Source organism: Electrona antarctica (genome assembly GCF_951216825.1).
Source record: "Electrona antarctica genome assembly, chromosome: 13".
Taxonomy (NCBI): Eukaryota; Metazoa; Chordata; class Actinopteri; order Myctophiformes; family Myctophidae; genus Electrona; species Electrona antarctica.
In genome coordinates, this window is record NC_136794.1 from 8,274,047 (window position 1) to 8,288,160 (window position 14,114).

The 14,114-nt window shown below is 38.3% G+C and overlaps 1 protein-coding gene across 1 annotated transcript; it reads right to left on the bottom strand.

Moving 5' to 3' along the window:
• Window positions 1-1,946: 1,946 nt before the first annotated feature.
• LOC306935486 (sialic acid-binding Ig-like lectin 14) lies at window positions 1,947-12,693 on the bottom strand. Its single transcript, XM_079518575.1, has 11 exons — window positions 12,665-12,693; window positions 12,241-12,326; window positions 10,768-11,190; window positions 10,236-10,559; window positions 9,292-9,420; window positions 9,153-9,174; window positions 8,912-9,009; window positions 7,665-7,712; window positions 7,226-7,241; window positions 2,825-2,878; window positions 1,947-2,196 (listed from the first exon to the last, which is right to left on the bottom strand). The coding sequence occupies exons 2-10, from the start codon at window positions 12,293-12,295 to the stop codon at window positions 2,866-2,868; spliced, it is 1,128 nt and encodes a 375-aa protein (XP_079374701.1). The 5' UTR covers window positions 12,296-12,326; window positions 12,665-12,693; the 3' UTR covers window positions 1,947-2,196; window positions 2,825-2,865.
• Window positions 12,694-14,114: the final 1,421 nt, after the last annotated feature.

Below are 14,114 nucleotides of genomic sequence, written 5' to 3' on the forward strand. Positions count from 1 at the left end.
TATTTTAGTCTGGGATGAAACCAGGAGGAAAAGAACATGCATATAGAAAGGCCCCTTTCAGGTTCAAACCCAAGATCTACTTGCTGTGTCGCACATATAAACAGACAATATACGGTACGCAGACATAAATAACCAAGGGGCTATATATCCACACCATAATCAAGAATCTTGTGATTTTCTAAAATTAACAAGCCGTAATGGATCTACTACTGCTTTCCCTGCATATGTCATGAATACAACTTCCAGTTGAGGGGCTATACTCAAAGAGCGGGGCTACATAAAACATCTTAACTCCATGCATAACAATACAAAGACAGAAGAGAGAAGTAACACTTTCAAGACTTTGTAAGTGATACAAATGACACTGCAGAAACTGCAGTAGACACTAACATCTTTGTTGTTTTGTATAATAATAATTGCTGTGTGTTGATTAAAGCTATTAAAAGCAACACTAAATATTAGTTATTTTATCAGTATAATTCATATACCTATAGTACTGTATAATTCATATGCATTATTGTAATATGCACAGCTGCTTTTTTCATGTTGACTTACTATTATTATGTCTTTTTTGCCTGAAAAAGCAAAGAAAATATTTTAGTCTGAGTTCATTAATTACCTTATTGAAATATGATAGAATATTCATCATTTGGCTGCTTTGTGTGTAGGAAGGTAATTCACCCATGTATTACCATATACAACTCTTTCAAATTCTACTTTACTTCTACTTCGCAGTCCGCCTCACGTTCGGGTGCAAGAGCAGCCCAAAATGTTTCAATTCCCTTTCAGACGCCCTATGCTGGATCCTCACCAATAACAACCCCATAGCCCACCTCCTGGCCGCCAGCCTCTCGCCTCCGACTCACTCCTCAAGTGCCTGGCCACGCTCCGCTCTGGGTACCTGTCCCCCTGGTCGACCTCACCCTAGAAAGCATGTTCCTCCTCGCTTTCTTCGGGTTCCTACGCTGCTCAGAGTTCACGTCTTCCTCCTCCCGTTACGACCCTTCCCGTCACCCTAGCCTCTCCGACGTATGTAGGACTAGTAGCATGCCAAAGTTATAATTTTTTTCGGACGGCATACTATAGCATGTCGTTTTTCGTGATTTTGGACTATTTGAAAAAGAGATGAAAATCATGAAAAACGACATACTATAGTTCATGGTTTCGGACGGCATACTATAGCATGTCGTTTTTCGTGATTTTGGAGGATTTGAAATAAAGATGAAAATCATGAAAAAATGACATACTATAGTCCATGGTTTGGGACGGCATACTATAGTATGTCATATTTTCGTGATTTTGGGAGACTATGTCAGAGCGGGGACTTGAACCTGCAGCCTCCAGATTCCCAGGCAGGATCTGTACCCAGTGAGCTACTGTGCATGATTTTCTTAAAAGGCCGAATTCTGAATTTCTCAAATTTAAAAGCACTATATTTCTAAAACTATGAAACATTTCAAAGATTCCTTTTCAGGCATACCTATACGTGTCCGTGCAAAGGTGAGCATGGTGAGCATTAGTGTGTGACGTCACTGACATAGCTGATCAGACTATATAAGACCTTGCACCACTCAGTTCACACGGGTGTGATTTTTAAAAGACTCTCACACTAGAGGAAGATCAATCTACAAGCTCACAACGAGGCACATTGTGACACTTATGAGCTTGTAGATCTGCTTTTTTGTATGATGAAGCATAGGGCATTAATTCAGGAGAAAAATAAGAAATATATGGAGATATGTCCCGGGTTTCTGCAGAGAGCAACAATGATGCAGGTGATCAATACCTCCACATCCATTATCACAGAGTTTCATCTTACAGACTCATTTCTGATTATTCCTGACATTTGAATGAAGTGGATCAACTGCAGCAGATTCAGGAACTGATGATTCTGTCAGTGAAACATGAGTTAAAGATTCAGATTCAAGACTTTATTGCCATGTCAACAGAGTTGATTGGAATTTGTTTCAGTGCACTAAAAACAGACATACAAAAAGACACATATTCACATCACATATTCATACAAAAGTACAAACATCATATTAGGCGAAGAATGCAAAACGTTACAATTCATGTTAAAGGCAATCAGAAGCTTTGTAGAATGTTTGTAATACTTTAACAGTTTGATAAATAGCCTATGTTGCTCTCGATGGTTGCCAGAGTCTTGTCACTCACTGAGTTCACCTCCCACTCCACCTTCATAAATCAAAAAGATATCTCTGCATTACTCAACAACTTGACCTCAAAATGTGAATAACCGTGCTGTGTTGTTTTTGGCAGCAAATTTCTATTTTAGTTTAGTCTTAGTCTTTGGAATGAAACTTCCATTTAGTTTTAGTCACATTTTAGTCACCTGGAATGCTTTTGTGTCTAGTTTTAGTCGACTAAATGTAATGCGATTTTAGTCGACTAAATCTACAGTTGATTTAGTCGACTAAAATGTATTTTTGCGGGCCTTGATGCAGTCATAATGGCTGATTTTACACTTGCTGAAAATAGCCGATCGACAAGCTCACAACGCGTTGCACTGCGACGCGTTGTGAGCTTGTAGATCGGCTATTTTCAGCATGAACGAATTCTAATGACTTATACTTGATCTCTTGTCCACTAGTCCCTCCTTAACATTTTAGTCTAGTTTTTATTATATATATATATATATTTAGTCTTAGTTTTAGTCATCGTAGCTTTTTTTTCATGTACCGGTAGTTTCCATTTAGTTTTTGTCAGTGAATAAAGGTAGTCGACGAACATTTTTCGTAGAATTAGTCGACGAAAACACTAACTGTGTACAACAATATGACATAAACAGTATAATATACTGTACCATTTTCATAGTCTTCATCAGGTCCATTCGGTTCTTCATAGTCACTGGTGTCGCCTAGAGGTCGACACATAAATGTAGTTTATATTTTAAACATTGTTTCAGTTGTGTTAATTGTGCTGATAATGACTAAAAACAACAAACACGACTCAAGTGGTGGACTTTGATTTTAATCTAAATTAATTCTACGTTAACACAGCCGACGCTAATCGCGTATTAATACGTTATCAATTAATCAAACGTCCGGTGCGAACCACGTATCCATATGTTCTAATCACTTTTTTATAGCATACTTTCATTCATCTTTTTACCCACCCGGACAATGAAGAACCATCCCCCTGTCATTGCTGCTTAGTCCCGCTCACGTGATCAGAAAAAAAAAAAAAAAAAAAAAAACCCTCCCCTCCTGAAAACAGGAGGGCGGGCCGCTTTACGTGTAGAAGCCAGTATAAAATGGATGCGCCCATGCAATGATCTAGTCGGTGTGTGAAAAGAATCAAATTTCACCTAACCTCGCCTCACCAGGCTTTCATCCACCTATTGGCTTTCACCCAACACTATAATACTCGATTCCCCCCTCCCCTCCTGTTTCTCCAGAAGGAGGATCTTGCGAGATGGCTCTCGGAAAAAAACATGATGAACGGAACGCTGCCTAAACACATATGCACCGGATCCGATCGGCATTGCATTGCATAACGTCTGCAACACACATGGACAGATGCATGTTTCCTTCTTCATACTGTAGCGACCAAACGATCCCCGAGCCTACAATACTACGAACTAACCACAGTATCGAGGGGCCGCCACGACAACAGACAGTGTGCCGTTGGTGGATCATGTATCGCCATGCAGAGCCGTCATAATCGGAGATCGCTCGGACGTGTGATTGTAACGCTTTTTTATTCATTATAATTGTAGTGATAAGACCACAATGAACGCATCGGGGACGTAATCGACCCGGGTGTAATGTATAACGAACTTTTTCCCGTCCTAAACCGTGGTGTTGTGATCCGTTGTCGTTGACATCACAGCCGGGTGAAGCTTTCTTTTTTCTCCATCGCCCCCAATCTGCATGCCCAGGCATGTTCCCCTATACTAGCTTGAAAAACAAAATCAGCTGATGATGACAACGCGTCTCACCGTTATACTATAGTTCTGAACCGAACGGTGGAATGGGACTTTTTACAGCCGTACGATCAAGACTTTTGCTGCCCAATGTGCCCATGAACCCCCCCCCCCCCCCCCCCCCCCCAATGTTTTGCGATCAAGACAATGAGGCAATCATCATCATCTAAAGAAAGCAGAGTTATGAAGGTTTATAGTCAGACATTGACAGGCAGATATAACAATAAACACAATAAATATGCTATACATCCTGTACACCGAATGAAAGCCCTGAATGTGTACTTTTACGAGGAAAAGAGTAAACATTGATCCCATGTACAGTTTGTCATAAATTGGTTACATTGCACATTGCGCCCACCAGATATAACTGCAGAGAAGACATGGACCCGAACTCAATATTCACAAAATAAGGCCTATAGCGACATATAAATACTATATACCGTATGAAACAGAAGACTCTCTGCTTTCATAAGAAAAAAATCACACCCGTGTGAACTGAGTGGTGTAAGGTTTTATATAGCATGATCAGCTGTGGTCTGACGTAATGTCTGACGTCCGATGTGAGGTATTATATAAGGTAAGGTATTATATACCCTGATCAGCTCTGATCTGACGTAATGAAATCACACCTGGATGTGATTTCACAACTGGCTTTTTTTGTGCAGAGAAAATGACCACGGTTACTACGGTCATCCAGTTCACCCGGGTGTGATTTAATTACGTCAGAAATTATTTTGAACATAGCAACCATGGTCATTTTTTTATGCACACAAAAGCCAGTTGTAGGAGTGGTTTACACCACTCAAAAACTTCTACTGTAGTAATAATAAAAATCACACCCATGTGAAGTGAGTGGTGCAACTCTGTCCCATATTCTGTTCTCTGCTTATTCAATACAGCTCGCTATATACGGACTGAGGCAGAAAGTCATGTAAACCTTTTATTTACAGTTTGGTCTGTAAACTTCTACTGTAATAATAAAAATCACACCCCTGTGAAGTGAGCGGTGAGAACAGTTGCACCGCTCACTTCACAGGGGTGTGATTTTTATTATTACAGTAGAAGTTTACAGACCAAACTGTAAATAAAAGGTTTACATGACTTTCTGTCTCAGTCCGTATATAGCGAGCTGTAGTGAATAAGTACAGAACAGTTGCAACGCTCACTTCACAGGGGTGTAATTTTTATTATTACAGTAGAAGTTTACAGACCAAACTGTAAATAAAAGGTTTACATGACTTTCTGCCTCAGTCCGTATATAGCGAGCTGTATTGAATAAGCAGAGAACAGAATATGGGACAGAGTTGCACCACTCACTTCACATGGGTGTGATTTTTATTATAACTACAGTAGAAGTTTTTTGAGTGGTGTAAACCACTTGAGTGGTGTAAACCACTCCTACAACTGGCTTTTGTGTGCATAAAAAAATGACCGTGGTTGCTATGTTCAAAATAATTTCTGACGTAATTAAATCACACCCGGGTGAACTGGATGACCGTAGCAACCGTGGTCATTTTCTCTGCGCAAAAAAAGCCAGTTGTGAAATCACATCCAGGTGTGATACATACATTTATCAAAAATGATAGCTTTTTTTACTTAACATATTTTGTGTGATTTCATTACGTCAGACATTACGTCAGACCACAGCTGATCATGCTATATAAAACCTTACACCACTCAGTTCACACGGGTGTGATTTTTTATTTTCTTATGAAAGCAGAGAGTCTTCTGTTTCATACGGTATATAGTATTTATATGTCGCTATAGGCCTTATTTTGTGAATATTGAGGAGTTCACGTCCATGTCTTCTCTGAAGTTATCTGGTGGGCACAAGCTGCATTCAATAACCAATTACTGTCTAACTGTACATGGGATCAATGTTTACTCTTTTCCTCGTAAAAGTACACATTCAGGGCTTTCATTCGGTGTATAGGGTGTATATATTTATTGGGTTCAATTTTATATCTGCCTGTCAATGTCTCTGACTTTAAACCATCCATAACTCTGCTCGCTGTTCAAGATAACCACTTCCAGGCAAATGCAGGTGTTGCAAAAAGGTCAATATCTCCAGAATGGAACATGGTAAAATCAAAATGTATTTTTTAAATTGAAGTGGACAAGTTCAGCTTTCTTTTGATGTATGCGTGTGATTCTCGCTATAAGAGAACATTTTGCTGTGGGCCCCCGAACAAGGCCTTTGTGCAATGTTAAACGGTAGCAACATCCAAATAGGCCTGCCGAGATCTTGTAGCAATCAAAGTGTTAATAGCTGAAAGTATAACTATATTAGACACAGTTGTTCTCTTCATGAAGTGTCCATAACCAACATGATTGGTTCATATTGTATAGCATATATATTATTTTAAGTCAGTCGGACCAAGTGCATAATCCGTCACTTCCATCCACCAGCTGTCTAAAAACCAGGTAGAGACAGACGCTGGTCTAGGCGTTTTCTTGACGCGAAGGTGTGCCCGCGCTCTGTCTGTCTGTCACCTGGAATGCTTTTGTGTCTAGTTTTAGTCGACTAAATGTAATGCGATTTTAGTCGACTAAATCTACAGTTGATTTAGTCGACTAAAATGTATTTTTGCGGGCCTTGATGCCGTCGTAATGGCTGATTTTACACTTGCTGAAAATAGCCGATCTACAAGCTCACAACGCATCGCACTGCGACGCGTTGTGAGCTTGTAGATCGGCTATTTTCAGCATGAACGAATTCTAAAATGACTTATACTTGATCTCTTGTCCACTAGTCCCTCCTTAACATTTTAGTCTAGTTTTTATTATATATATATATATATATATATTTAGTCTTAGTTTTAGTCATCATAGCTTAGTTTTCATGTACCGGTAGTTTCCATTTAGTTTTTGTCAGTGAATAAAGGTAGTCGACGAACATTTCTAATCTAAATTAATTCTACGTTAATAGCTGAAAGTATATTAGACACAGTTGTCCTCTTCATGAAGTGTCCATAACCAACATGATTGGTTCATATTGTATAGCATATATATTATTTTAAGTCAGTCGGACCAAGTGCATATTCCGTCACTTCCATCCACCAGCTGTCTAAAAACCAGGAAGAGACAGACGCTGGTCTAGGCGTTTTCTTGACGCAAAGGTGTGCCCGCGCTCTGTCTGTCTGTCTGTCTGTCTGTCTGTCTGTCTGTCTGTCTGTCTGTAAAATACTGACCGTGCTACATATTTAGTAGAAGTATAAAACAGGATGTAATCTACTGCTGCCATGTTGGTGAATAGACAGAAATGTAAATTGTACTTACACAATATAATCTGGATCTGTAAATAAATACATACAAAAAATAAGTTGTACTGTATTTGTACAAGATAATAGCATATCTTTTAGGCAGTTTCTCCTTCATGAGAAAGCCTGTGAATGAGGTGGTGTACAAACTATAAATGGGCGTACTAGAGTGTTCATAGTGACTTTAATTAGTCATACTAAATTAAATGTGATTTATTAAGATGGAATAGGAATTTAACTCATTGAATGACCCATTGAAAGACCCATCACAGGTGAAAACATCGACATATTCACCAATATTGCCTTATAATTAAAGTTTCTAAAATAACAAAACTGCCCCGAAATGGGCCCTAAATCTACTGAGAAGACACAAAAACATTCATATTCCAAAACAAATAAAATGAAATAAAATCTGATTAAAATCATTGGAGTTGATGTTTAAAAAGTATATACTGTACCATTTTCACCGTCTGAGTGCTGGATTACACCATAGACACTTCGGTCAGCTATAAGGTAAAGAAATATGGTTGTTATTTCATTAATGGATTAAATTGAATGAATTATTCTGCTAATTAAAGTCATACTGTGTGACATTATATTTGTATTGTGTTTTAGCGCCACCGCTCCATTGTCATTACACTGTTTGTCTATATGGAAGGAACGCTGGATAAATGGGGTAGCGTATACGGCCCAAGAAAGATTATGGTATTTTGGAAAGCAACATATGCCATCAGAAACACTATTTCACCCATTCTGGGCGGGAACCCTTTTGTGTCTTAAGCATTATGTTATACTTTAGCTATTGAAAAATATCAGATCTACAAGTTCATAGCACTTGTAGATCTGCTATTTTTGAAAAATCGTGAAAATGTGGTGCAAATATTATATATTCTTTCAGAGCGAATGTGTCCCCGGGGGGGCGGGGGTCCCATTACATATAATTTTGGGGGTCCTTGACATGAAAATGTTTGAGCACCACTGAGAAAAGTTTCATGATTTTGAAGTCATTTGCATTTTGTAGAATCGGCCTCAGGTCTAAATGGGTTCAAATACATTTCCAGTGCTTTTACAGGCCTATACATCATTCTGGTGTGAGTGTCAGAGGCTGAACACACGTGGGGGGAAATAAAATAAAGAAAACGTATAGTTTTTAAGAGAACATTTATGCAGAATGACTATTGTGGAAGTGTTCCAATGGATCCAATGTATTATTTAGTCAAAATCTTTTAATACTTTTAACTGGATGCCTATTTATAAAACCCATAGACACACAAACACAAAAAAAGTAGCAGATCTACAAGCCCACATGTTGAAATGAGACGCGTTGAGAGTTTGGCTATTTTCACTACTTTTGCGTGGCAATGTTGTACGAAGATGAAGGGCATTCATTTATAAAAATCACACCTGTGTGAAGTGAGGGGCGCTAATATATTAAAGTCTAACTCATGTTGATTAGGTGATGTAATGTTGATGTAAAACAAACGGTGCAAACACAAACATTAAATGCCATTAACAATAAAGAGACAATATGACGTAATGAGGGACAATATGACGTAAATGTTCCCTTCATTGTCAAAGGTGTTTTTAAAACAAACATTGAACTAAAAACAAACATTAAACCTGTATATAGGCTCAAAAATACAAAGTTGAGAAATGGAGATACAAGGTTTCCGCCTGACAACAACCATATAAAAATAACACTGACTGTGTTGCAGTGGGAGGTAGACATCATCAGGAGCTCCACTTTGATTGGTCCTCTGGTTTGAAGCGGAGCCCTGATTGGTTCCATGAGACTGAGCATGTCTGTTAAAATAATAATAATAATAAAAAAGCATATATAAAAAAACATGCAATGTAGCAGAAATGAAGCCGGGAAAAAAAAGAAAAGAAAAGTGCTATGCTGCTGTCATGTTGATGACTGGACAGAGATTAAATACTGTACTTACCTGCAGGCACAGCAGCATGGATCTGTAAGTTGAAAACAAGTTGTACCATAAACTTACTAAATATAATATACTCATAATGTTGTATGTGGAGTAGCTCAATTATTGTAAATCTAGATGGATCTAATGTAATATTTCTCACCTTTAGATGATGTTCTGTATCGACACAGCAGGATCAGCAGGATGGTCAGTAGAATTACAGCAACAAGTCCTACAATCAACCACAACCACACTGGAGATGTGAATGCGGTGCTCACAGGTGGTACAGTTACTGAAGGTGGAGGAGATCCAGACAGATTAGTATTTAGAGCACACACACACACACACACACACACACACACACACACACACACGCACACACACGCACACACACGCGCACACACACACACACACACACACACACACACACACACTTAGAGTCTGCAAAATCATGGCATGTGTTTTCATGATACAATAAGCATGTCACTCAGTACTCTATGAGTATAAGTAACAGCGTCTCCGCCATATATGAGGGCTGCCAATTATAGCAGAGACACCACAATACCTTTCCAGCCTTTTTGCCTCCTTTTTGGGCATCCCAAGTTGTTGGAACCCTCTAACAACCAGTAGGCTGCCAAGTATAAAGACAAATAGTCTGCACCTATAGCCCAGCTCTGAGATGTTATGTAGAAGTGGTTGGTATTTTATGACCTTGGTCATAAAGGCTTCCTCTAGGCTGTGGTCAAAGGTGCAGTCTGGTTGCACACTAACAATAATAGAAGTGTGACAATTACAATAGTCTGGTTGCACCCACACTAATGAAGATGTGATGTGACTTCACTTCAACTTCCAGACTACCATAAACATTGAACTATAGCATCCATATTCTCACTGATTATGTCATAATAGGTGAACAAATTCAGCCAAAAGAAAAATAGCAGATCTACACGCAAAGTTGTTTGATAAAATCACATGAAAGAAAACGTGTATTTACTGTACCCTAGCATCCATATTCTGAGCATGTCATAATAGGTTATAACATAGGGTTATAAAAAATAGCAGATCTACAAGCTCACAGGGACATGGAGGATGGTATATAATACTCACAGGTGACATTCAGGGTCACAGTCTCCATTGCTGTAATGTTTCCCTTGAAGGTCACCTGACAAGTGACTTCACTGCCGTTGTGTTCAGATGAAGGGGTAAAGGTCAAATTTGAGCTGTGTCCCTGGCTGACTCTAATATGATTCTCTGTTTTCAAAATAGTGTCATTGCTCGTGATGAGAGAGTCCTTGTGGCCTGTCTTCCTCCATGTCCAGGTGATGTCGGGAGGAGCTCCAGAGCAGAGCCCCGGGGCGGTGCAGGTCAGTGTGGTCTGCTGTCCCTCTGTCAGAGCAGGAGGAACGTTTACTTGGGGTTTTTGTTTTAGACCTAGTGGGACAGCAAAACATAATGACATTATGACATTGAATATCTGCTACATTATTCAATGCAACTATCATCAAAGACATGTTTTATGAATAGTTTTAAGGATAATATTTATTAGTAAAGCATTCAGTAGATTTATTTTTTTTACTCAATATGGTAGCAAACAATAAACATGGGATTATTCTGTATACAAAGAAAGAGTACTTCATACTTGTAACCATGAGTGTCTTTTTAAGAGCAAAGACATATCCATCACCGGCCGGCTTATTCGCTGATGGGCCCTCAACTCTAAATTTATATGATCCAGTATCGGACTCTGTAAGATCATTGATGGTGATGCTGCAGTCATTCCGATGTGTGAAACTTGGTTCCAACAGGGCCACTCTTTTTCTGAACGAGAACAGAGGTCTTTTGTTTTTATTGGAGTTGAATATTACGTCATTAATGTAAGTATCACGACATCTAGGTTCAGATTCACATTTAAGCCATATTGCAGATGTGGGTTTGAATGTAGCACTATGAGTGAAAGAACATGGGATAACAATACAGAGTCCAGCCTCAGATGTTAGCTCTTTTTTGGTGAAGGTGATACTCCATCCATCAGCATAGTTCTCTGTAGTAGTTTCCTGTGTACCTGTTTAAAGCAAAAGAGTAAAATATCTTATCAATTTATTTTTGTACTTTTCTAATAATATTTCATTAGATTTAGTGTGAGCTAGTTTAATCAAACCATTACTTTTGTTTTTGTTTGTTTTTATTTTCCTGTTCATTCTGCTACGTACTAAGTACTAAGTGGTTGTAGTCTTTACATTATTCAATGCAACTATCATCAAAGACATGTTTTATGAATAGTTTTAAGGATAATATTTATTAGTAAAGCATTCAGTAGATGTTTTCTTTTTTTCCCCAATATGGTAGCAAACAATAAACATGGGATTATTCTGTATACAAAGAGTACTTCATACTTGTAACCATGAGTGTCTTTTTAAGAGCAAAGGTATATCCATCACCGCCTGGGAATTTCGCTGATGTGCCCTCAACTCTAAATTGATATGATCCAGTATCTGACTCTGTAAGATCATTGATGGTGATGCTGCAGTCTTTCCGAAGTGTGAAATTTGGTTCCAACAGGGCCACTCTTTTTCTGAACGACAACTGAGGTCTTTTGGGTTTTTTGGAGTTGAATATTACGTCATTAATGGCACACCATTTAGGTATAGATTCACATTTAAACCATATTGCAGTCGTGGGTTTGAATGTAGCACTATGAGTGAAAGAACATGGGATAACAATACAGAGTCCAGCCTCAGATGTTAGCTCTTTTTTGGTGAAGGTGATACTCCATCCATCAGTATAGTTCTCTGTAGTAGTTTCCTGTGTACCTGTTTAAAGCAAAAGAGTAAAATATCTTATCAATTTATGTTTGTACTTTTCTAATAATATTTCATTAGATTTAGTGTGAGCTAGTTTAATCAAACCATAACTACATTACGTTTGTTTTTATTTTCCTGTTCATTATGCAAGTACTAAGTGGTTGTAGTCTTTGTAGTTAGTGTTTGATGTGCGTTGTACAAATTACAATACATACATGAACGTAAGTGGACAAGACAATACACAATAAAGGTACAATAATTACAAAAGCAAAAAATATGATTACAGACATCAGCAAAAGAAGCTACTGTACCTCCGGTGCCGCCCATCACAGCGAAGAGCACTGTCATACAGATGACTGCCAACATCCTCTCAGTCAGTCTGTCTCCACAGGACAGCCTTCAAAATCAGACAAATCTAGTGTGTGTGCAATAACAGGATTAAAATAAACATACTGGTTCATAGGTTGTGCTGAGACTCTTACAATACAGACATGATACTTGGACATCATGACAACGTAAGTAAATAATATGAAAAATGAAAATACTTCTATCCTCATGACAACCACATGTGTACACTTCCTGAACAATTCCTAAATAATCTTCCCCATACTCAGCAATGCATGCATACAATAATACCTTCATAATCTGTATGAAGGTATTATTTTACAACAAAACATTTTTGTTAACTGACCCTTTACTGAGCACTTTACTTGAAAAAAGGACATTGTGTTGTACCTCTTTCTGTGTGTTCCTCCGAGTGTCTCCTCTTGATGTTCTTTAATGTTTTTGCTGTGAACTTTCTGTGACTCTACTACTCATCTTAGTCATCTACCATCTCTTCCCTTTTTCTACAATAGAAGAAGTTTACTTGACTTAACTACTAAACTGGCCTGACTGCTCCTCCCTGCAGCCTAATTTTTGAGTGGTGCAACCACTCCAACGAACAGCAATGTCCGTGTTCAACTATGTGTGTTTGTGTGTGACTATGTGTGTGACCAGTACCAATGAGTACCACAAGTGGCGCTGTTGTGCCAGAAACGGAGAGAGAGAGATAGTGCTGCATGTTGCCTGCTAATGAGAGAGAGAGAGAGACAGAGAGGGGGGGGGGGGGGGGATTTGCACCACTCAGTTCACACGGGTGTGATTTTCATTTTATTTTTAAGTTGAGTTTTCTAATTATATTAAATAGCTTAAAAATTATATCTGGACAAAGCTTGACTCTTTTGTCATGTTATGTTATTCTTTATTGATCCCCATGGTGAAATGTGTCTCCAGTTGTACGACCAGTGCCTTGCTCAAGGGTATTGTAAGGAGTATGTCCCTAACATGCATATGTATTTTAGTCTGGGATGAAACCAGGAGGAAAAGAACATGCATATAGAAAGGCCCCTTTCAGGTTCAAACCCAAGATCTTCTTGCTGTGTCGCACATATAAACAGACAATATACGGTACGCAGACATAAATAACCAAGGGGCTATATATCCACACTAGGGAATTCACTTCTAGTCATTTTTACAAGTTGACTAGTTGCCTAGTTTACTAGTCGACTAGTTGTTTAACCACCTATTATGTTAAAAAAGAAAAAAACTTTTTATTTTTTGAAAATAAATATTTGTACATTTAAAAACTGTGTACATTGGTGACTATAACTATAATCTACCTGATCTTGAGGCCTACAAAATCGGGGAAAATAAAAAATAAATAAACTTTTTTTTCCCCACTAGTACCAACAAGGTCGACTAGTGGATTTACTAGTAGACTAGTCGACTAGTTGCTTAATGCCCTAATCCACACCATAATCAAGAATCTTGTGATTTTCTAAAATTAACAAGCCGTAATGGATCTACTACTGCTTTCCCTGCATATGTCATGAATACAACTTCCAGTTGAGGGGCTATACTCAAAGAGCGGGGCTACATAAAACATCTTAACTCCATGCATAACAATACAAAGACAGAAGAGAGAAGTAACACTTTCAAGACTTTGTAAGTGCTACAAATGACACTGCAGAAACTGCAGTAGACACTAACATCTTTGTTGTTTTGTATAATAATATAATAATAATTGCTGTGTGTTGATTAAAGCTATTAAAAGCAACACTAAATATTATTTATTGTATCAGTATAATTCATATACAGATAGTACTGTATAATTCATATGCATTCTTTTAAATGTGCACAGCTG